At 48.0% G+C, this 23,372-nt stretch overlaps 1 protein-coding gene across 1 annotated transcript in view; it reads left to right on the top strand.

Annotated features, from left to right (window-relative positions):
* The window catches only part of LOC129823579 (alpha-N-acetylgalactosaminide alpha-2,6-sialyltransferase 5-like), a 136,628-nt gene extending 113,874 nt beyond the window's left edge, over positions 1–22,754 (top strand). The window contains exons 3-6 of the mRNA XM_055882420.1: positions 13,487–13,720; positions 14,146–14,324; positions 20,732–20,839; positions 21,156–22,754. Coding sequence (XP_055738395.1) covers positions 13,487–13,720; positions 14,146–14,324; positions 20,732–20,839; positions 21,156–21,432 — 798 coding nt within the window. The 3' untranslated portion in view covers positions 21,433–22,754. The remainder of the gene's footprint in view (positions 1–13,486; positions 13,721–14,145; positions 14,325–20,731; positions 20,840–21,155) is intronic.
* The last annotated feature ends 618 nt before the right edge of the window (positions 22,755–23,372 follow it).

Raw genomic sequence — 23,372 nt, 5'->3', positions numbered from 1 at the left:
CTCCTCTCTTACCTTCCCTCATTCCATCCCTCCTCCTCCCCCACCTCCTCTCTTACCTTCCCTCGTTCCATCCCTCCTCCTCTCTTACCTCCCCTCCTCCTCCTCTCTTACCTTCCCTCGTACCATCCCTCCTCCTCCCCTCCTCCTCCTCCTCTCTTACCTTCCCTCGTTCCATCCCTCCTCCTCCTCTTCTCTTACCTTCCCTCGTTCCATCCCTCCTCCTCCCCCTCCTCCTCCTCCTCCTCTCTTACCTTCCCTCGTTCCATCCCTCCTCCTCCCCCTCCTCCTCCTCCTCCTCTCTTACCTTCCCTCGTTCCATCCCTCCTCCTCTCTTACCTCCCCTCCTCCTCCTCTCTTACCTTCCCTCGTACCATCCCTCCTCCTCCCCTCCTCCTCCTCTCTTACCTTCCCTCGTTCCATCCCTCCTCCTCCTCTTCTCTTACCTTCCCTCGTTCCATCCCTCCTCCTCCCCCTCCTCCTCCTCCTCCTCTCTTACCTTCCCTCGTTCCATCCCTCCTCCTCCCCCTCCTCCTCCTCCTCCTCTCTTACCTTCCCTCGTACCATCCCTCCTCCTCCCCTCCTCCTCCTCTCTTACCTTCCCTCGTTACTTCTCCCGTCCTCCTACTCCTCCTCTCTTACCTTTCCCCTCCTCATCCCCTCCTCCTCCTCTCTTACCTTCCTCCTCCTCCTCCTCCTCTCTTACCTTCCCTCGTTCCATCCCTCCTCTCCTCTCTCATTTATTTGTTTCCTCCCTCCTCCCCCTCTCCTCCAGTTCTCTCGCTCCCCCTCCTTTGTTTGCTCGTAGCCGACACACACACACACACACACACACACACACACACACACACACACACACACACACACACACACACACACACAGCAGGGCTAAATTGACTATATCCCCTGAGCTATCTACACTCACCTATACAATAGAAACCCAATTTTGTTTCAGACTTAATAGTGCTTTTAAAGCAATATCTGATTCTTCACAAGCATCAAGTGCCTCCAGCTGTTGCTGTTGATTCTAATTGGTATCTCTCTCCTTTTCTTTTTCTCTTGTCCTCTCTTCATCCCTCCTCTCTCTTTTCTCATGTCCTCTCTTCATCTCTCCTCTCTTTTCTCTGGTCCTCTCTTCATCCCTCCTCAATTTCTCTGGTCCTCTCTTCATCCCTCCTCTCTCTTTTCTCTGGTCCTCTCTTCATCCCTCCTCTCTCTTTTCTCTGGTCCTCTCTTCATCCCTCCTCTCTCTTTTCTCTGGTCCTCTCTTCATCCCTCCTCTCTCTTTTCTCTGGTCCTCTCCATCCCTCCTCTCTCTTTTCTCTGGTCCTCTCTTCATCCCTCCTCTCTCTTTTCTCTGGTCCTCTCTTCATCCCTCCTCTCTTTTCTCTGGTCCTCTCTTCATCCCTCCTCTCTTTTCTCTTGTCCTCTCTTCATCCCTCCTCTCTCTTTTCTCTGGTCCTTTCTTCATCCCTCCTCTCTCTTCTCTGGTCCTCTCTTCATCCCTCCTCTCTTTTCTCTGGTCCTCTCTTCATCCCTCCTCTCTCTTTTCTCTTGTCCTCTCTTCATACCTCCTCTCTCTTTTCTCTGGTCCTCTCTTCATACCTCCTCTCTCTTTTCTCTGGTCCTCTCTTCATCCCTCCTCTCTTTTCTCATGTCCTCTCTTCACCCCTCCTCTCTTTTCTCTGGTCCTCTCTTCATCCCTCCTCTCTCTTTTCTCTGGTCCTCTCTTCATCCCTCCTCTCTCTTTTCTCATGTCCTCTCTTCATCCCTCCTCTCTCTTTTCTCTGGTCCTCTCTTCATCCCTCCTCTCTCTTTTCTCTGGTCCTCTCTTCATCCCTCCTCTCTCTTTTCTCATGTCCTCTCTTCATCCCTCCTCTCTCTTTTCTCTGGTCCTCTCTTCATCCCTCCTCTCTCTCTTCTCTGGTCCTCTCTTCATCCCTCCTCTCTCTTTTCGCATGTCCTCTCTTCATCCCTCCTCTCTTTTCTCTGATCCTCTCTTCATCCCTCCTCTCTTTTCTCTGGTCCTCTCTTCATCCCTCCTCTCTCTTCTCTGGTCCTCTCTTCATCCCTCCTTTCTCTTCTCTGGTCCTCTCCATCCCTCCTCTCTCTTCTCTGGTCCTCTCTTCATCCCTCCTCTCTCTTCTCTGGTCCTCTCTTCATCCCTCCTCTCTCTTCTCTGGTCCTCTCTTCATCCCTCCTCTCTCTCTTCTCTGGTCCTCTCTTCATCCCTCCTCTCTCTTCTCTGGTCCTCTCTTCATCCCTCCTCTCTCTTTTCTCTGGTCCTCTCTTCATCCCTCCTCTCTCTTTTCTCTGGTCCTCTCTTCATCCCTCCTCTCTCTTTTCTCTGGTCCTCTCTTCATCCCTCCTCTCTTTTCTCTGGTCCTCTCTTCATCCCTCCTCTCTCTTCTCTGGTCCTCTCTTCATCCCTCCTTTCTCTTCTCTGGTCCTCTCCATCCCTCCTCTCTCTTCTCTGGTCCTCTCTTCATCCCTCCTCTCTCTTCTCTGGTCCTCTCTTCATCCCTCCTCTCTCTTCTCTGGTCCTCTCTTCATCCCTCCCCTCTCTCTTCTCTGGTCCTCTCTTCATCCCTCCTCTCTCTCTTCTCTGGTCCTCTCTTCATCCCTCCTCTCTCTTCTCTGGTCCTCTCTTCATCCCTCCTTTCTCTTCTCTGGTCCTCTCCATCCCTCCTCTCTCTTCTCTGGTCCTCTCTTCATCCCTCCTCTCTCTTCTCTGGTCCTCTCTTCATCCCTCCCCTCTCTCTTCTCTGGTCCTCTCTTCATCCCTCCTCTCTCTCTTCTCTGGTCCTCTCTTCATCCCTCCTCTCTCTTCTCTGGTCCTCTCTTCATCCCTCCTCTCTCTTTTCTCTGGTCCTCTCTTCATCCCTCCTCTCTCTTTTCTCTGGTCCTCTCTTCATCCCTCCTCTCTCTTTTCTCTGGTCCTCTCTTCATCCCTCCTCTCTCTTTTCTCTGGTCCTCTCTTCATCCCTCCTCTCTCTTTTCTCTGGTCCTCTCTTCATCCCTCCTCTCTCTTCTCTGGTCCTCTCTTCATCCCTCCTCTCTCTTTTCTCTGGTCCTCTCTTCATCCCTCCTCTCTCTTTTCTCTGGTCCTCTCTTCATCCCTCCTCTCTCTTTTCTCTGGTCCTCTCTTCATCCCTCCTCTCTCTTTTCTCTGGTCCTCTTTTCATCCCTCCTCTCCCTTCTCTGGTCCTCTCTTCATCCCTCCTCTCTCTTTTCTCTGGTCTTCTCTTCATCCCTCCTCTCTTTATGCTCTCTTCACCCATCCCCTGTGTTCTCTCGCTCCATGCTATTGACCTTTCTGTTTCTCACTTTCATACACTCTCTTCCTCTCCGCTTCTCTTTCTTTCTCATCATATCCAGTCATGTCCTGTTTACTGTGGGGGCACCACTTAAAGCTGTGATGATTGGAGTTTAGAGACAAATGACAAGGGGGTGGGGGGGGGGGGGGGTTTTTATTACTGTTGTCCCGTTGACAAAATTGATTAATATTATTTTAATAATGTTAATATTGTAAATCTCCAAAGTAAACTTTGGCAATATGTGCATTGTTACATACAAATCTAATTGAATTGAATTGAGAGGAGATGGAGGAGATGGAGGAGATGGAGGAGATGGAGGAGATGGAGGAGATGGAGGAGATGGAGGAGATGGAGGGGATGGAGGGGATGGAGGAGATGGAGGAGATGGAGGAGATGGAGGAGATGGAGGAGATGGAGGAGATGGAGGGGTTAGAGGCTGAGTGTTGTAGGGTGTTTTATTGTGGTGTAGGAAGAGGTTGTGTCTGAAATGCCACCCTCTTCTCTATATAGTGCACTACTTTTGACCAGAGCTGTATAGTGCACTGTATAGGGAAGAGGGTGCCATTTCAGACAACAGAGTCCTGATTGCAGCTTCTCAGTAGTGTAGCTCTTTACTGGCCATTTACCGGTCTTTACTCTCTCTCTCTCTCTCCTCTCTCCTCTCTCCTCTCTCCTCTCTCCTCTCTCCTCTCTCCTCTCTCCTCTCTCCTCTCTCCTCTCTCCTCTCTCTCTTTCCTCTCTCTCTTTCCTCTCTCTCTTTCCTCTCTCTCCTCTCTCTCTCTCCTCTCTCTCTCTCCTCTCTCTCCTCTCTCTCCTCCTCTCTCCTCTCCTCTCCTCTCTCTCCTCTCTCTCCTCTCTCCTCTCTCTCTACTCTCTCTCCTCTCTCCTCTCTCTCTACTCTCTCCTCTCTCTACTCTCTCTCCTCTCTCTCCTCTCTCTACTCTCTCTACTCTCTCTACTCTCTCTACTCTCTCTACTCTCTCTACTCTCTCTTCTCTCTCTCTCTTTCTCTCTCCTCTCTCTCCTCTCTCTCCTCTCTCCTCTCTCTCCTCTCTCTCCTCTCTCCTCTCTCTCCTCTCTCTCCTCTCTCTCCTCTCTCCTCTCTCCTCTCTCCTCTCTCCTCTCTCTCTTTCCTCTCTCTCTTTCCTCTCTCTCCTCTCTCTCCTCTCTCTCCTCTCCTCTCTCCTCTCTCCTCTCTCCTCTCTCCTCTCTCCTCTCTCCTCTCTACTCTCTCTACTCTCTACTCTCTACTCTCTCTTCTCTCTACTCTCTCTACTCTCTCTACTCTCTCTACTCTCTCTACTCTCTCTACTCTCTCTACTCTCTCCTCTCTGAATAGGTCGGTTGGTTGACCTGACCCTTAAGACAAACTCATTCTACAGATTATTCATCTTTCTTTTCAGGGATATAACTCCTCGGAACTGGTAGAGAGAGAAACATTAAACCGTTTTTAATATGTACAAATCCATTTACCTCAGAATGCCCTGTGGGCGACATTGGGCCTTGTTCTCCTGGAAGGTGTACCAAATGGCACCCTATTCCCCATATAGTGCACTTGGGTCCATAGGGCCCTGGTCAACATTAGTGCACGATGTAGGGAATAGGGTGGCGTTTGGAACACATCCCGGGTCCTGTTCGTTCATTCCGTTCCTTCTGTTAATAACTCAATAACAGCTGAGAGGACACTCCATGGACCCACTTATGAAACCTACAGATGGAGACAGAGAGCTACTTTGAAACACTGAAATAGAATTCTTGACCTGCCCTGGTCTATCTTTCCCTCTCTCTTTCCCCCCTCGATGTCAGTCTTCCTTTCGCTCTATCCCTCTTTCAAATTCAATTCAAAGGGCTTTATTTGAAATGGGAAACACATTTGATGTTATGTTTACTTTGCCAAAGCAAGTGAAGTAGATAATAAACTAAAGGGAAATAAACAAGGGGAAACATTAGTGAACATTACACTCACAGAAGTTCTGTAGACATTTCAAATGGTATGTTATTGTACAGTGTTGTAAGTGTGAAAGGGGAAATAAAAGGGAAATATAGGTTGTATTTACAATGGTGTTTGTGCTCCACTGGCTGCCCTTTTCTCATGGCAACGGGCCACACATCTTGCTGCTGTGAATGCACACTGCGGTATTTCACCCAACAGATATTAGTTTATCAGATATCAGAGTGTGATCTGTGGGAAATATGTGTGTCAACTGTGGTCTGTTCATTTCAATTTCAATTTAAGGGGCTTTATTGGCATGGGAAACACATTGCCAAAGCAAGTGAAGTAGATAATAAATAAAAGTGAAATAAACAATCTCTTTCTCTGACAGGGTGCGAGAGAGAGAGGCAGAGAGAGAAAGAGACAGAGAGAGAGAGACACAGAGGGAGAGAGAGGGAGAGGGAGAGAGAGAGAGAGAGAGAGAGAGAGAGAGGCAGAGAGCGAGAGAGAGGCAGAGAGCGAGAGAGAGGCAGAGAGCGAGAGAGAGGCAGAGGGAGAGAGAGAGAGAAAGGGAGAAGGAGTGAGAGAGGCAGAGGGAGAGAGAGAGGCAGAGAGAGAGAGGCAGAGAGAGAGAGAGAGGCAAGGAGAGAGAGGCAGAGAGAGCGAGGCAGAGAGAGAGAGGCAGAGAGAGCGAGGCAGAGAGAGAGAGGCAGAGAGAGAGAGGCAGAGAGAGAGAGAGGCAGAGAGAGAGAGAGAGGCAGAGAGAGAGAGGCAGAGAGAGAGGCAGAGAGAGAGAGGCAGCTAGAGAGAGGCAGAGGGAGAGAGGCAGAGAGAGAGAGGCAGAGAGAGAGAGGCAGAGAGAGAGAGGCAGCTAGAGAGAGGCAGAGGGAGAGAGGCAGAGAGAGAGAGGCAGAGGGAGAGAGGCAGAGAGCGAGAGGCAGAGAGAGAGAGGCAGAGAGAGAGAGGCAGAGAGAGAGAGGCAGAGAGAGAGAGGCAGAGAGAGAGAGGCAGCTAGAGAGAGGCAGAGGGAGAGAGGCAGAGGGAGAGAGGCAGAGGGAGAGAGGCAGAGAGAGAGAGGGAAATATGATGTCTACTGTAGACCTCCACACTTCATCATGACATCAACAATGTATCTTCGGCACCCAGAGTTGTGAGTGGAGGACTTAATTCGTTTTTTTTTCTTGCATTGTTTGTAACTTGTTTTGTACATAATGTTGCTGCTACCGTCTCTTATGACTGAAAAGACAAGTTACTCACCTCAAAACTGGACAAAGAGTTTTTCTTCAATGTGTCGGATGGGGGGGGAGGGAGGACACCCGACCAGGCCTAGATCCACGTCTTTCGCTGGAGAAGGAAATGGAGATTTAGTGGAAGAAGATCAGGGTTCCCTGCGAGGATCAGGTAGACGAGTGGCCCTTGCCATCCATCCTGCTAGCTTAATTTGTAAGTCGCTCTGGATAAGAGCGTCTGCTAAATGACTTAAATGTAAATGTTTAATCGCTGGAAAATAATTGGGACGAGCTGAAATACATACAGTGGTTTTCTCCTTTAAAAGTGGCGTCATACTGCGGTACACCTTGCCTACTGCCTCAGCACTCTGTGGTACGTATAATTTAATTGTCAGCCATTTTTTTTTTCTGTTACTGCAAGTTATTGCTAGTTTCACCACCAGAGGGCATCATTGAGAAGCATTTGATAGTTTTCCATATTGGCATTACCAGAGACAGGGAGGGCACGCGGGAGACCAGGGAAGGGAAGATGGCATCTCAGGTAAGCAGCATACATGTATACAGGACTTGCAAACTTGGCACTAAAGTTATTATATTCTACTATATCCATAGGCTTCATTAACCTGTCTAGGACTGGGGTACCGCTAGCGGCACTCCTCCCACATCCCACTGAAAAGGCAGAGCACGAAATTCCCCCAAAATATATTTTTTAAATATTTAACTTTCACACATTAACCCAAATGCATAATGAGTGCTCTAACTCCCCCTTGTGGTGGTCTGGAGCAATGATGCAGTGACGCTGGGTATCTCTAACTCCCCCTTGTGGTGGTCTGGAGCAATGATGCAGTGACGCTGGGTATCTCTAACTCCCCCTGGTGGTGGTCTGGAGTAATGAAGCCGTGACGCTGGGTACCTCTAACTCCCCCTTGTGGTGGTCTGGAGCAATGATGCAGTGACGCTGGGTACCTCTAACTCCCCCTTGTGGTGGTCTGGAGCAATGATGCAGTGACGCTGGGTATCTCTAACTCCCCCTGGTGGTGGTCTGGAGCAATGAAGCCGTGACGCTGGGTCCCTCTAACTCCCCCTGGTGGTGGTCTGGAGTAATGAAACCGTGACGCTGGGTACCTCTAACTCCCCCTGGTGGTGGTCTGGAGCAATGATGCAGTGACGCTGGGTATCTCTAACTCCCCCTGGTGGTGGTCTGGAGCAATGATGCAGTGACGCTGGGTACCTCTAAGTCCCGCGGTGTAAGCTCGCAACTTTTAAAGGAGGAACCACTGTATCCTACCAACGGGACATTAAAAACTGTGATATCTTATGTTTCACCTTCTTAAGAACAGCTGGCGGGTTATACTCTCTATCGGCAGGACAGAACAGCAGCCTTTGGTAAGACACGGGGCGGGTATATGTGAACAGCAGCCTCTGGTAAGACACGGGGCGGGTATATGTGAACAGCAGCCTCTGGTAAGACACGGGGCGGGTATATGTGAACAGCAGCCTCTGGTAAGACACGGGGCGGGTATATGTGAACAGCAGCCTCTGGTAAGACACGGGGCGGGTATATGTGAACAGCAGCCTCTGGTAAGACACGGGGCGGGTATATGTGAACAGCAGCCTTTGGTAAGACACGGGGCGGGTATATGTGAACAGCAGCCTCTGTTAAGACACGGGGCGGGTATATGTGAACAGCAGCCTCTGGTAAGACACGGGGCGGGTATATGTGAACAGCAGCCTCTGGTAAGACACGGGGCGGGGGCCTATACATATATGTGAACAGCAGCCTCTGGTAAGACACGGGGCGGGGGCCTATACATATATGTGAACAGCAGCCTCTGGTAAGACACGGGGCGGGGGCCTATACATATATGTGAACAGCAGCTGGTGCATGATATCTAAGGAAGTCGCTAGGTTTTGCTCGCCTGAGGTAGAGTATCTCATGATAAGCTATAGACCACACTATCTACCTAGAGAGTTTTCATCTGTATTTTTCATAGCAGTCTACATACCACCACAGACCGAGGCTGGCACTAAAACCTCACTCAATGAGCTGTATACGGCCATAAGCAAACAGGAAAACGCTCATCCAGAGGCGGTGCTCCTAGTGGCCGGGGTCTTTAATGCAGGGAGACTTGAATCAGTTTTACCTCATTTCTATCAGCATTTTAAATGTGCAACCAGAGGAGAAAAATTCTAGACCACCTTTACTCCACACACAGAGACGCCTACAAAGCTCTCCCTCGCCCTCCATTTGGTAAATCTGACCATAATTCTATCCTCCTGATTCCTGCTTACAAGCAAAATTTAATCAGAAAGCACCAGTGACGCGGTTTATAAAAAAGTGATCAGATGAAGCAGATGCTAAGCTACAGGACTGTTTTGTAGCACAGACTGGAATATGTTCCTGGAATCCTCCGATGGCATTGAGGAGTACACCACATCAGTCATTGGCTTTATCAATAAGTGCATCGAGCACATCGTCCCCACAGTGACCGTACGTACATACCCCAACCAGAAGCCATGGATTACAGGCAACATTCGCACTGAGCTAAAAGCTAGAGCTGCCTCTTTCAAGGAGCGGAATTTTAACCCGGAAGCTTATAAGAAATCTCGCTATGCCCCCAGACGAAACGTCAAACAGTTAATGCGACAATACAGGACTAAGATCGAATCGTACTACACTGGCTACGACGCTCGGTCGGATGTGGCATGGCTTGTAAACTATTGCAGACTACAAAAGGAAGCAGAGCCGAGAGCTGCCCAGTGACAGAGTCTGAAAATGCACTCCCTCTCTCCTCCTCTAGCCTCTGAAAATGCACTCCCTCTCTCCTCCTCTAGCCTCTGAAAAGGCACTCCCTTTCTCCTCCTCTGGCCTCTGAAAATGAACTCCCTTTCTCCTCCCCTAGCCTCTGAAAATTCACTCCCTCTCTCCTCATCTGGCCTCTGAAAATGCACTCCCTTTCTCCTCCCCTAGCCTCTGAAAATGCACTCCCTCTCTCCTCCTATGGCCTCTGAAAATGCACTCCCTTTCTCCTCCTCTAGCCTCTGAAAATGCACTCCCTTTCTCCTCCTCTGGCCTCTGAAAATGTACTCCCTTTCTCCTCTAGCCTCTGAAAATGCACTCCCTGTCTCCTCCCCTAGCCTCTGAAAATGCACTCCCTCTCTCCTCCTCTGGCCTCTGAAAATGCACTCCCTTTCTCCTCCTCTGGCCTCTGAAAATGCACTCCCTCTCTCCTCCTCTAGCCTCTGAAAATACACTCCCTCTCTCCTCCTCTAGCCTCTGAAAATGCACTCCCTCTCTCCTCCTCTGGCCTCTGAAAATGCACTCCCTCTCTCCTCCTCTAGCCTCTGAAAATGCACTCCCTCTCTCCTCCTCTAGCCTCTGAAAAGGCACTCCCTTTCTCCTCCTCTGGCCTCTGAAAATGCACTCCCTTTCTCCTCCCCTAGCCTCTGAAAATGCACTCCCTCTCTCCTCCTCTGGCCTCTGAGAATGCACTCCCTTTCTCCTCCTCTAGCCTCTGAAAATGCACTCCCTTTCTCCTCCTCTGGCCTCTGAAAATGTACTCCCTTTCTCCTCTAGCCTCTGAAAATGCACTCCCTGTCTCCTCCCCTAGCCTCTGAAAATGCACTCCCTCTCTCCTCCTCTGGCCTCTGAAAATGCACTCCCTCTCTCCTCCTCTGGCCTCTGAAAATGCACTCCCTTTCTCCTCCCCTAGCCTCTGAAAATGCACTCCCTTTCTCCTCCCCTAGCCTCTGAAAATGCACTCCCTTTCTCCTCCTCTGGCCTCTGAAAATGGACTCCCTTTCTCCTCCCCTAGCCTCTGAAAATGCACTCCCTTTCTCCTCTAGCCTCTGAAAATGCACTCCCTTTCTCCTCTGGCCTCTGAAAATGCACTCCCTTTCTCCTCCTCTGGCCTCTGAAAATGCACTCCTTTTCTCCTCCTCTGGCCTCTGAAAATGCACTCCCTCTCTCCTCCTCTAGCCCCTGAAAATGCACTCCCTTTCTCCTCTGGCCTCTGAAAATGCACTCCCTTTCTCCTCTAGCCTCTGAAAATGCACTCCCTTTCTCCTCCTCTGGCCTCTGAAAATGCACTCCCTTTCTCCTCTAGCCTCTGAAAATGCACTCCCTTTCTCCTCCTCTGGCCTCTGAAAATGCACTCCCTCTCTCCTCCTCTAGCCTCTGAAAATGCACTCCCTTTCTCCTCTGGCCTCTGAAAATGCACTCCCTTTCTCCTCTGGCCTCTGAAAATGCACTCCCTTTCTCATCCTCTGGCCTCTGAAAATGCTCTCCCTCTCTCCTCCCATAGCCTCTGAAAATGCACTCCCTCTCTCCTCCTCTAGCCTCTGAAAATGCACTCCCTCTCTCCTCCTCTAGCCTCTGAAAATGCACTCCCTTTCTCCTCTGGCCTCTGAAAATGCACTCCCTTTCTCCTCTGGCCTCTGAAAATGCACTCCCTTTCTCATCCTCTGGCCTCTGAAAATGCTCTCCCTCTCTCCTCCCATAGCCTCTGAAAATGCACTCCCTCTCTCCTCCTCTAGCCTCTGAAAATGCACTCCCTCTCTCCTCCTCTAGCCTCTGAAAATGCACTCCCTTTCTCCTCTAGCCTCTGAAAATGCACTCCCTCTCTCCTCCTCTAGCCTCTGAAAATGCACTCCCTTTCTCCTCTGGCCTCTGAAAATGCACTCCCTTTCTCATCCTCTGGCCTCTGAAAATGCTCTCCCTTTCTCCTCTAGCCTCTGAAAATGCACTCCCTCTCTCCTCCCCTAGCCTCTGAAAATGCACTCCCTCTCTCCTCCTCTAGCCTCTGAAAATGCACTCCTTCTCTCCTCCTCTAGCCTCTGAAAATGCACTCCCTCTCTCCTCCTCTAGCCTCTGAAAATGCACTCCCTCTCTCCTCCTCTAGCCTCTGAAAATGCACTCCCTCTCTCCTCCTCTAGCCTCTGAAAATGCACTCCCTCTCTCCTCCCCTAGCCTCTGAAAATGCACTCCCTCTCTCCTCCCCTAGCCTCTGAAAATGCACTCCCTCTCTCCTCCCCTAGCCTCTGAAAATGCACTCCCTCTCTCCTCCCCTAGCCTCTGAAAATGCACTCCCTCTCTCCTCCTCTAGCCTCTGAAAATGCACTCCCTCTCTCCTCCTCTAGCCTCTGAAAATGCACTCCCTCTCTCCTCCCCTAGCCTCTGAAAATGCACTCCCTCTCTCCTCCCCTAGCCTCTGAAAATGCACTCCCTCTCTCCTCCCCTAGCCTCTGAAAATGCACTCCCTCTCTCCTCCCCTAGCCTCTGAAAATGCACTCCCTCTCTCCTCCTCTAGCCTCTGAAAATGCACTCCCTCTCTCCTCCCCTAGCCTCTGAAAATGCACTCCCTCTCTCCTCCCCTAGCCTCTGAAAATGCACTCCCTCTCTCCTCCCCTAGCCTCTGAAAATGCACTCCCTCTCTCCTCCCCTAGCCTCTGAAAATGCACTCCCTCTCTCCTCCCCTAGCCTCTGAAAATGCACTCCCTTTCTCCTCCCCTAGCCTCTGAAAATGCACTCCCTCTCTCCTCCCCTAGCCTCTGAAAATGCACTCCCTTTCTCCTCCCCTAGCCTCTGAAAATGCACTCCCTCTCTCCTCCTCTAGCCTCTGAAAATGCACTCCCTTTCTCCTCTGGCCTCTGAAAATGCACTCCCTTTCTCCTCTGGCCTCTGAAAATGCACTCCCTTTCTCATCCTCTGGCCTCTGAAAATGCTCTCCCTCTCTCCTCCCATAGCCTCTGAAAATGCACTCCCTCTCTCCTCCTCTAGCCTCTGAAAATGCACTCCCTCTCTCCTCCTCTAGCCTCTGAAAATGCACTCCCTTTCTCCTCTAGCCTCTGAAAATGCACTCCCTCTCTCCTCCTCTAGCCTCTGAAAATGCACTCCCTTTCTCCTCTGGCCTCTGAAAATGCACTCCCTTTCTCCTCTGGCCTCTGAAAATGCACTCCCTTTCTCCTCTGGCCTCTGAAAATGCACTCCCTTTCTCATCCTCTGGCCTCTGAAAATGCTCTCCCTTTCTCCTCTAGCCTCTGAAAATGCACTCCCTCTCTCCTCCCCTAGCCTCTGAAAATGCACTCCCTCTCTCCTCCTCTAGCCTCTGAAAATGCACTCCTTCTCTCCTCCTCTAGCCTCTGAAAATGCACTCCCTCTCTCCTCCTCTAGCCTCTGAAAATGCACTCCCTCTCTCCTCCTCTAGCCTCTGAAAATGCACTCCCTCTCTCCTCCTCTAGCCTCTGAAAATGCACTCCCTCTCTCCTCCTCTAGCCTCTGAAAATGCACTCCCTCTCTCCTCCTCTAGCCTCTGAAAATGCACTCCTTCTCTCCTCCTCTAGCCTCTGAAAATGCACTCCCTCTCTCCTCCCCTAGCCTCTGAAAATGCACTCCCTCTCTCCTCCTCTAGCCTCTGAAAATGCACTCCCTCTCTCCTCCTCTAGCCTCTGAAAATGCACTCCCTCTCTCCTCCCCTAGCCTCTGAAAATGCACTCCCTCTCTCCTCCCCTAGCCTCTGAAAATGCACTCCCTCTCTCCTCCCCTAGCCTCTGAAAATGCACTCCCTCTCTCCTCCCCTAGCCTCTGAAAATGCACTCCCTCTCTCCTCCTCTAGCCCCTGAAAATGCACTCCCTCTCTCCTCCTCTAGCCTCTGAAAATGCACTCCCTTTCTCCTCTGGCCTCTGAAAATGCACTCCCTTTCTCCTCTGGCCTCTGAAAATGCACTCCCTTTCTCATCCTCTGGCCTCTGAAAATGCTCTCCCTTTCTCCTCTAGCCTCTGAAAATGCACTCCCTCTCTCCTCCTCTAGCCTCTGAAAATGCACTCCTTCTCTCCTCCTCTAGCCTCTGAAAATGCACTCCCTTTCTCCTCTAGCCTCTGAAAATGCACTCCCTCTCTCCTCCTCTAGCCTCTGAAAATGCACTCCCTCTCTCCTCCTCTAGCCTCTGAAAATGCACTCCCTCTCTCCTCCCCTAGCCTATGAAAATGCACTCCCTCTCTCCTCCTCTAGCCTCTGAAAATGCACTGCCGTAGCTGTGCGTTGGTGACCAGCTCCGGTCACCTGATAGGTGGTGGTCGCGGCGAGGAGATCGACCGGGCGGAGTGTGTGATCCGTATGAATGACGCCCCCACAGTGAGGGGCTACGGTGGAGACGTTGGGCGCCGCACCTCGCTACGCGTCATCGCTCACTCCAGCATGCAGAGGGTCCTACGGAGCCGCCACGAACTGCTCAATACATCCCAGGTTAGATGTTACATGTTATAAGATATAAATACATCCCAGGTTAGATGTTATAAGATATAAATACATCCCAGGTTAGATGATACATGTTATAAGATATAAATACATCCCAGGTTAGATGATACATGTTATAAGATATAAATACATCCCAGGTTAGATGATACATGTTATAAGAAATAAATAAAGCCGATGCTTTGCATACAATTTAGTATAGCTGGCCCCAGCGAGAATCAAACCCACAATCCTGGCATTGCAAGTGCCATGCTCAACCAACTGAGCCACACAGGGCTACATAGTTAGTAGATGCTATAATACATTTAATATTATATGTTTTCAAGTGTTATCCCTTCTGCGCTTTTGAAGTGTGTCAATGTATCAAGGTTTAACCCAACATAAAATTGTATTCAATTCAACTCTGTTCCCTCCAGGACACAGTGTTTATCTTCTGGGGGCCCAGTAGTTACATGCGGCGGGATGGGAAGGGTCTGGTCTACAATAACCTGAGGTTGATGAACCAGGTGCTGCCCAAACTCAAGGTCTACATGATCTCCTGGCAGAAGATGCTGCTGTTTGACGAACTCTTCAAGAGGGAGACGGGAAAGGACAGGTCAGTTAAACCTACAGGCTAGAGTACTGTAGTTGGAAAAGTGAGTTGAGCTAAATTAATCTACACTACTTTACTGTAGCCGGGCACTAAGACTCCTGATCCTACCTATTCTAGACTACTATATTGTAGATCAAAGACATGAGCAGGCTAGTGTCGTGACATTTTCATTAATCTGATAACTGTTCTTTATTTAATCCATTAACTATGATGTAACAATTAACTCATTAGGAATTTGGGGCACCACAGGAGAGGTTGTTTAACTTCTCTGCGCTACGGATCCCTTTTACGGGATCACTTTCCTAAACAACCGCTAGAATTGCAGGGCGCCAAATGCATAAATATTACAAAAAATATTTATAATCATGCAATCACAAGTGAAATATACCAAAACACAGCTTAGCTTGTTGTTAATCCACCTATTGTGTCGGATTTTGAAAATATACTTTACAGCGAAAGAAATCCAAGCTTTTGTGAGTGTAGCACTCAATGCTACAACAGCTAGCCCCAAATTAGCATGGTCATAAAAGTCAGAAAAGCAATAAAATGAATTGCTTACCATTGATAATCTGTTTCCACTCACGAGACTCCCAGTTACACAATAAATGTTATTTTTGTTCGATAAATATTACTTTTATCACAAAAAAACGCCATTTGGGTTGAGCGTTATGCTGAGAAAACTACAGCCTCGTTCCGGTCCTGAAAGGAAGATGAAAATTCCCAAACGTATCAGATTAAAAAATATTACTACAAATATTTATAATCATGCAATCACAAGTGAAATATACCAAAACACATTTTAGCTTGTTGTTAATCCACCTATCGTGTCAGATTTTGAAAATATACTTTACAGCGAAAGAAATCCAAGCTTTTGTGAGTGTAGCAATCAATGCTACAACAGCTAGCCTTATATTAGCTTGGTTAGCTTTGTCACGAAAGTCAGAAAAGCAATACAATTAATCGCTTACCTTTGATAATCTTCGGATGTTTCCACTCACGAGACTCCCAGTTACACAACAAATGTTATTTTTGTTCGATAAACATGACTTTTATCACAAAAAAACGCCATTTGGGTTACGCATTATGTTCAGAAAACCAAAGCCTCGTTCCGTTCGACAAATTCCAAAAAGTATCCGTAGTGGTCGTAGAAACATGTCAAATGTTTTTTATAATCAATCCCCAGGTTGTTTTTAACAAACATAATCGATAATATTTCAAACGGACCATAACCTATTCTTTAAGAGAGAAAAGGAAAATGGGGAGCCCCTCTCTTCGAGCGCAGAAACTATTCAGAGGACACCTGACCTCTTTTGAAACATCTCGCTCATTTTTCAAAATAAAAACTATGTCTAAAGCCTGATCACAGCCGGAGGAAGCCATTGGAAAAGGAATCTGGTTGATACCCCTTTAAATGGAGGATAGACGGTCCAGGAAACACAGATTATTTAAAAAATATATCACTTCCGGGTTAGATTTTCTCAGATTTTCACCTGCAGAATAAGTATTGTTATACTCACTGACAATATTTTGACAGTTTTGGAAACTTTGGAGTGTTTTCTATCCTAATCTGTAAATTATATGCATATTCTATGATCTGGGCCAGAGAAAATGTCAGTTTAAAAAAAATAATAATAATAATTCTGACCCCTAGCGCTAAGAGGTTTTAAAGAGTTCCTGAATTAAACTCTATAAAATATCTATCTATTACATCTCCTGAATTACACTATAAGATACATTTGTATTACATTTATAAACAATCACCTTATTAATCATAATCTCTTATCATATCGTCATTCTGAACTGTCGTAAGCTCATGCATCTGCAAAAACCCCAGCCTTACTCATGATTACTACACCAATTGGTGTAATTATTTATTTAACTAGCTAACTAAAATGAGAAAACAGGATAACATACACACTTAATACATGAGAAGAAATGTCCCTAGTGGACTGACAACATATGGCGGCTCATTATACACAACAAATGAAAAGGGGTGAGGAGGAGAGAGAAAAAAGGACACTTATCGTGGATACATTCTAGGACTGTACTCACATGATTCATATACTTTGCACAAGAACCGCCGCCCGTTTGGAATAAGAAATCATTAATGTATTTACGTTTGAATGCCGTTCGCCGTTTGAAACTAGCCCACCTTCGGAAGAATGTTGGTTTAGCCTTTCAGCGGCACGTTTCTCTGGTGTCCAAAAGGGGGGGTCTCCCCTTTTCCGTCTTGTTACGTCTTTTCACTCTGGACGATGCTCCTAGGGTGATGGTTAGCCAGCCGTGTCGACGGTTCCCCTCGGTGATGAGATTAGAAGCATACAGTGATTTGAGACTTGTTGTAGGATGGGATTGTTTCCCACTTCGATTCACTTTTCTCAATATCTGACTTAGGGCAGCTAATCAGCCGTAACCAGTGATTGTCTGGGAAGTGAGCTTCTAGCCTACACCTCGTGTTGATTATTCAAGATTCAGACCACTTTACACGCATATGTTAGATTTATTGTTCTATTATCCACTTTTTGGGGCGTTAGAGTTTTGGGTGGGCAAAACTCTCTGGAGACAAAGGGACATTCCTTTAGCCAATACTGGAGGGTGAAGAGAGAAAGTCTCCCTCGTAATTTATGACAGGGTGTGAACGGTCGACCATCCAGCAGCTCCCCCTCTCCCATCTGTGGGAGAGAGAGAGGCCTGGTTACTGCTTCAAGAGAATAACAACGTTTAAAATATTATATTATACGAGGGGAAATATGTCGGCAGATAAATATATTCCTAATATTGAGTTGCATCCCCCTTTTGCCCTCAGAATAGCCTCAATTTGTCGGGGCATGGACTCTACAAGGTGTCGAAATCTTTCCACAGGGATGCTGGCCCATGTTGACTCCAATGCTTCCCACAGTTGTGTCAAGTTGGCTGGAACTCCTGTGCTGGACCATTCTTGATACACACGGGAAACAGTTGAGCGTGAAAAACCCAGCAGCGTTGCAGTTCTTGACACACTCAAACCAGTGTGCCTGGCACCTACCACCATACTCCGTTCAAAGGCACTTAAATCTTTTGTCTTGCCCATTCACTCTCTGAATGGCACAATCCATGTCTCAATTGTCGCAAGGCTTCAAAATTCTTCTTTAACTTGTCTCCTCCCCTATGCTGATTGAGGTGGATTTAACAAGTGACATCAATAAGGGATCATAGCTTTCACCTGGATTCACCTTTAAAGTATTCAGACATCTTGTCTTTTTCCACATTTTGTTACGTTACAGCCTTACTTAAAAACAATCCTCATCAATCTACACACAATACCCCATAATGACATCACAATACCCCATAATGACATCACAATACCCCATAATGACATCAGAGAGGTTTTTCGACATTTTTGCAAATGTATTACATATAAAAAACTGAAATATCACATTTCCATAAGTATTCAGACCCTTTACTCAGTACTTTGTTGAAGCACCTTTGGCAGCGATTACAGCCTCGAGTCTTCTTGGGTATGACGCTACAAGCTTGGCACATCTGTATTTGGGGAGTTTCTCCCATTCTTCTCTGTAGATCCTCTCAAGCTGTCAGGTTGGATGGGGAGCGTCGCTGCACAGCTATTTTCAGGTCTCTCTAGAGATGTTCGATCGGGTTTATTTCCGTGCTCTGGCTGGGCCACTCAAGGACATTCAGAGACTTGTCCCGAAGTCACTCCTGCATTGTCTTGGCTGTGTGCTTAGGGTCGTTGTCCTGTTGGAAGATGAACCGTCGCCCCAGTCTGATGTCCTGAGCGCTCTGGAGCAGGTTTTCATCAACGATCTCTTTGTACTTTGCTCCGTTCATCTTTTCCTTGATCCTGACTAGTCTCCCAGTCCCTGCCACTGAAAAACATCCCCATAGCATGATGCTGCCACCACCATGCTTCACCGTAGGGATGGTGCCAGGTTTCCTCCAGGCATGACGCTTGGCATTCAGGCCAAAGAATTCAATCTTGGTTTCATCAGACCAGAGATTCTTGTTTCTAAAGGTCTGAGAGTCATTAGGTGCCTTTTGGCAAACTCCAAGCGTGCTGTCATGTGCCTTTTACTGAGGAGTGGCTTCCATCTGGCCACTTTATCATAAAGGCCTATCATAAAGGCCAGATAGGTGGAGTGCTGCAGAGATGATTGTCCTTCTGGAAGTTTCTCCCATCTCCATAGAGGAACTCTAGAGCTCTGTCAGAGCCCCATCAGGTTCTTGGTCACCTCCCTGATCAAGGCCCTTCTCCCTTGATTGCTCAGTTTGACCGGGTGGCCAGCTCTAGGAAGAGCCTTGGTGTTACTTCTTTCATTTAAGAATGATGGAGACCACAATAATTCCTACAAAACTTGACCCCATAAATGTTTTGATCAGACAGCAGGCTCAATCAACCAATGACGTCAATGGTTGAACTCTCCCGGCGTGAAAATTCTAAAATACCACTATGGTGCATAATAATTTCTGAAATAACCCAAATAGTGTGTAGAGGTGGAGTTTCCCTTTAAGATGCTTCTCGCTCTGTGAAAACTCCCACCTGATATCTTAAACTAACCGGCACGAAAAAACAGATAGTCAGAGGGGTGATTATTTTCACACAACAGTGATATTTCAGTTTTTTTTGGGATTCCTCATTTGTTTTGCTTGAATGGTTTTTTAGGTTTAATTTGACTGCGGTTTCTCAGCAGCTCATTAGCTAATTCATTAGATGCAGTATTGAATTGAGCCACAGAGCCAAAGAGAGAGAGAGAGCCCAGGACCTCCTAGCTAATTGGATGGAGAGACTATTTTACAATGTAGACACAGCCTGCTTCCCAAATGGCATTCTTGACCAGGGCCCATATATCTCTGGTCAAAAATAGTATTATAGGGAGTAGGGTATATTATAGGGAATAGGGTATATTATAGGGTATATTATGGAGAATAGGGTGCTCTTTGGGACACAGATAGCCAGTACAACATAGCTGGAACTAGTGCTGAGAGTCTTTTACAATATAGAGACAGTTAAACTGTGGACAGACGGCCTATATAGAGGTTATACACATGTCTGCTACCCAGTGGGTATCTTTTGACCAATAACAGTTCTTTAGGAAGTCCCTTCTGACCAATCACAGTCCTGAAGAAATGATTGAAGTCTTTTATGGCCAATAAGAGGGCTCTATGAATGATAATGCCGCATCTATAGGGAGTTTATTGGTATTAGGGAGGTTTCTTTCCGTCGTAAAAAAAACAACTATTTTTATTTTTATCTCTTTCTCTTTCTTATTTCTTATTAGATAATTCTTCTTCTTGTTTCAAAGGGAGTACTACACGCCTGTGGTGATTCATTACGTCCCACCAATGTAAACGCATTAGATTGATTTTGCTATGTGCTATAAGGTGTTTCTATATAGCGGTCATTTCCATTCAAATCCAATTAAGGGAAGGTAACAAGTGCACACTTGGGGAGAAATAATAAATGATTGGGACGCATCCCCTGTGTATCCTGCTGGTACCTTCTGTTGAGCAGCTGGATTCTTAGACTGTGTCCTGTTGACAAGTGGAATGTTATTATTTATCGATCTGCCCATTTCAATACATCTTTATTTTACCCACGGATGTGGTAGTTACTGATTACCTATAACATTTGATCAGGTATCTTATCTCACCTATTTCCACCTCTCCCCTCCCTTTCTCCCCCCCTTCCCCCCTCTCTTTCCCTCCTCCCTCCCTTCCCTTCACCTCTTTCTTCTCTCTCCTCCCTCTCCCGGTCTCCCCTCCTCTCTCTCTACCCTCTCTCTCTCTCCCTCCCTCCCCCTCCCTCCCCCTCCCTCCCTCCCTCCCTCCCTCCCTCCCCCCTCTTCCTCCCTCTCCCCCTCCCCCCCTCTCCCCCTCCCTCCCTATCTCCGTACCTCCCTCCCTCTCCCCCTCCCTCCCTCTCTCCCTCCCTCCCTATCTCCCTATCTCCCTCCCCCTCTCTCCCTCCCCCTCTCTCCCTCCCTCTACCCTCTCTCTCCCTCCCTCCCTCTCCCTCCCTCCCTCCCCCCTCTCCCTCCCTATCTCCCTCCCCCCTCCCTCCCTTTCCCCTCCCTCCCTCTCTCCCTCCCTCCCTATCTCCCTATCTCCCTCCCCCTCCCTCCCTCCCTCCCCCCTCCCTCTCCCCCTCCCTCCCTCCCTCCCTCCCTCCCTCTCTCCATATCTCCCTCCCTCTCCCCCTCCCTCTCTCCCTATCTCCCTCCCCCTCTCCCCTCCCTCTCCCCCTCCCTCCCTCCCTCTCTCCCTATCTCCCTCCCTCTCCCCCTCCCTCCCTCCCTCTCTCCCTATCTCCCTCCCCCTCTCTCCCTCCCTCTCCCCCTCCCTCCCTCTCTCCATCCCTCCCTATCTCCCTATCTCTCTCCCCCTCTCCCTCCCTCTCCCTCCTCCTCCTCCAGGCGTATCTCCAACTCATGGTTGAGTACTGGTTGGTTCACTATGACCATAGCTCTGGAGCTTTGTGACCGGATCAATGTCTATGGCATGGTGGCTCCAGACCACTGCAGGTGAAATCTGTTCCTTGATCTCTCTCTCTCTCTCTCTCTCTCTCTCTCTCTCTCTCTCTCTCTCTCTCTCTCTCTCTCTCTCTCTCATTGTCTCATTGTCTCTCTCTCGCTGTCTCTCTGTCTCGCTGGCTGTCTCTCTGTCTCTCGCTGTCTCTCTCTGTCTCTGTCTCGCTGTCTTTCTCTCTCTCTGTCTCGCTGTCTTTCTCTCTCTCTGTCTCGCTGTCTTTCTCTCTCTCTGTCTCGCTGTCTTTCTCTCTCTCTGTCTCTCCGATCTCTTAGTCAAATAATCTCTTCTGTTATCCTGTCCCCCTCTCAGAGAGCCGCAGCCCCCATCTGTACCCTACCACTACTACGAGCCGCTCGGTCCAGAGGAGTGTGCCATGTACATCAGCCATGAGCGAGGCCGCAGGGGAAGCCATCACCGCTTTATCACAGAGAAGAGGGTCTTTGCCAGCTGGGCTCGAACCTTCAACATCCACTTCTACCAGCCTGACTGGGAACCCCCGCCGCTGGCCCCCCCTAACCGCACGCAGGGGGAGACGGTCTCAGTCAGCATACATGACTGGCGACCGGGAATGGAAGTTGGATGGTGACAGTGAATGCTGGGAATGGAAGTTGGATGGTGACAGTGAATGTTGGGAATGGAAGTTGGATGGTGACAGTGAATGTTGGGAATGGAAGTTGGATGGTGACAGTGAATGTTGGGAATGGAAGTTGGATGGTGACAGTGAATGCTGGGAATGGAAGTTGGATGGTGACAGTGAATGCTGGGAATGGAAGTTGGATGGTGACAGTGAATACCGGGAATGGAAGTTGGATGGTGACAGTGAATGTTGGGAATGGAAGTTGGATGGTGACAGTGAATGCTGGGAATGGAAGTTGGATGGTGACAGTGAATGCTGGGAATGGAAGTTGGATGGTGACAGTGAATACTGGGAATGGAAGTTGGATGGTGACAGTGAATGCTGGGAATGGAAGTTGGATGGTGACAGTGAATGTTGGGAATGGAAGTTGGATGGTGACAGTGAATACCGGGAATGGAAGTTGGATGGTGACAATGAATGTTGGGAATGGAAGTTGGATGGTGACAGTGAATACCGGGAATGGAAGTTGGATGGTGACAATGAATGCTGATCATCTGTGGAAAAGCTGTAACTCAGATGGGACTGAGGACTGAGCTGGAGATGGTGATGGACAAGACCGCATGAGACGGTCCAAAGTCTTCTGACCACAACTGAATGGTCCAAACAGTAGGATACTGACTGCACATGGTCCTTCACTGAGGATCGACCGTCCTCCTCTAGGCCATCCGTCATGGACAACTGGAAGGACCAAACACAGCTGGCTGGTCCATAGGCTACTAACCACAACTAGTTAGAGCTGGATGGCCGTAAGGGTTACCAACCATTAGTGGTGCGCGAGTCAGCCACCGCCAGACTATATGTGATAAAGTGAAAATGTGAGACCCCACCCGACCCTAACCTAACCCCAACCCCTAACCCCAAACCCTCTAATATATAAAATGCACTGTAGGCTACAGTCAGGGAGGGTGGATGTCTTTGACAGGGGGGGGTGCAGTATTGTTTTAGCCTGATTTCGATGTATTTCTGATAAGAATTTTGTTAGTCAACGTGTCTATAATTAGATACATGTAGTTTCTCTTCTGTCATTATATGTTGCAGTAGAAGACTACATCAACCATCCCTCACCAGAACAATGTTGTCTATCGATAGAATGAACGCTTCTGTAATGTTTTCTCTGTCATCTCTGCTTCTTTCATGGCGCCAAAGACCTTTAGAGACCGGGGAGAAAATGCAATAACACAATAAAAAATGGGAAATATTTTCTTGGCAGAATTTCCAAATGACATCACTTTGACCGGGTTGTAAATGGAAATAAAAAGCTGTGAAAATGACCAACATGTTTCTGATAAGAGTTCAGTTCTGCTTGGATGCATATTTTATGTAGCTGAAATACTATCAGCTGTTATGATGCTCCTTGACAGACGGTCCCTAACTGTGGCTGAAATACTATCAGCTGTTATGATGCTGATAAAGATAGCTCCTTTACAGACGGTCCCTAACTGTGGCTGAAATACTATCAGCTGTTATGATGCTGATAAAGATAGCTCCTTTACAGACGGTCCCTTACTGTGGTTGAACTACTATCAGCTGTTATGATGCTGATAAAGATAGCTCCTTTACAGACGGTCCCTTACTGTGGTTGAAATACTATCAGCTGTTATGCTTCTACACCTGCATTCTAGCTGTTTGGGGTTTTAGGCTGGGTTTCTGTACAGCACTTCGAGATATTATCTGATGTACGAAGGGCTATATAAAATAAAATTGATTGATTGATTGATTGTTATGATGCTGATAAAGATAGCTCCTTTACAGACGATCCCTAACTGTGGTTGAACTACTATCAGCTGTTATGACGCTGATAAAGATAGCTCCTTTACAGACGGTCCCTAACTGTGGTTGAAATACGATCAGCTGTTATGATGCTGATAAAGATAGCTCCTTTCCAGACG

Source organism: Salvelinus fontinalis, chromosome 26 (assembly GCF_029448725.1).
Source record: "Salvelinus fontinalis isolate EN_2023a chromosome 26, ASM2944872v1, whole genome shotgun sequence".
In the NCBI taxonomy this organism is placed as follows: domain Eukaryota; kingdom Metazoa; phylum Chordata; class Actinopteri; order Salmoniformes; family Salmonidae; genus Salvelinus; species Salvelinus fontinalis.
This window is presented reverse-complemented; position numbering and strand designations above follow the sequence as displayed.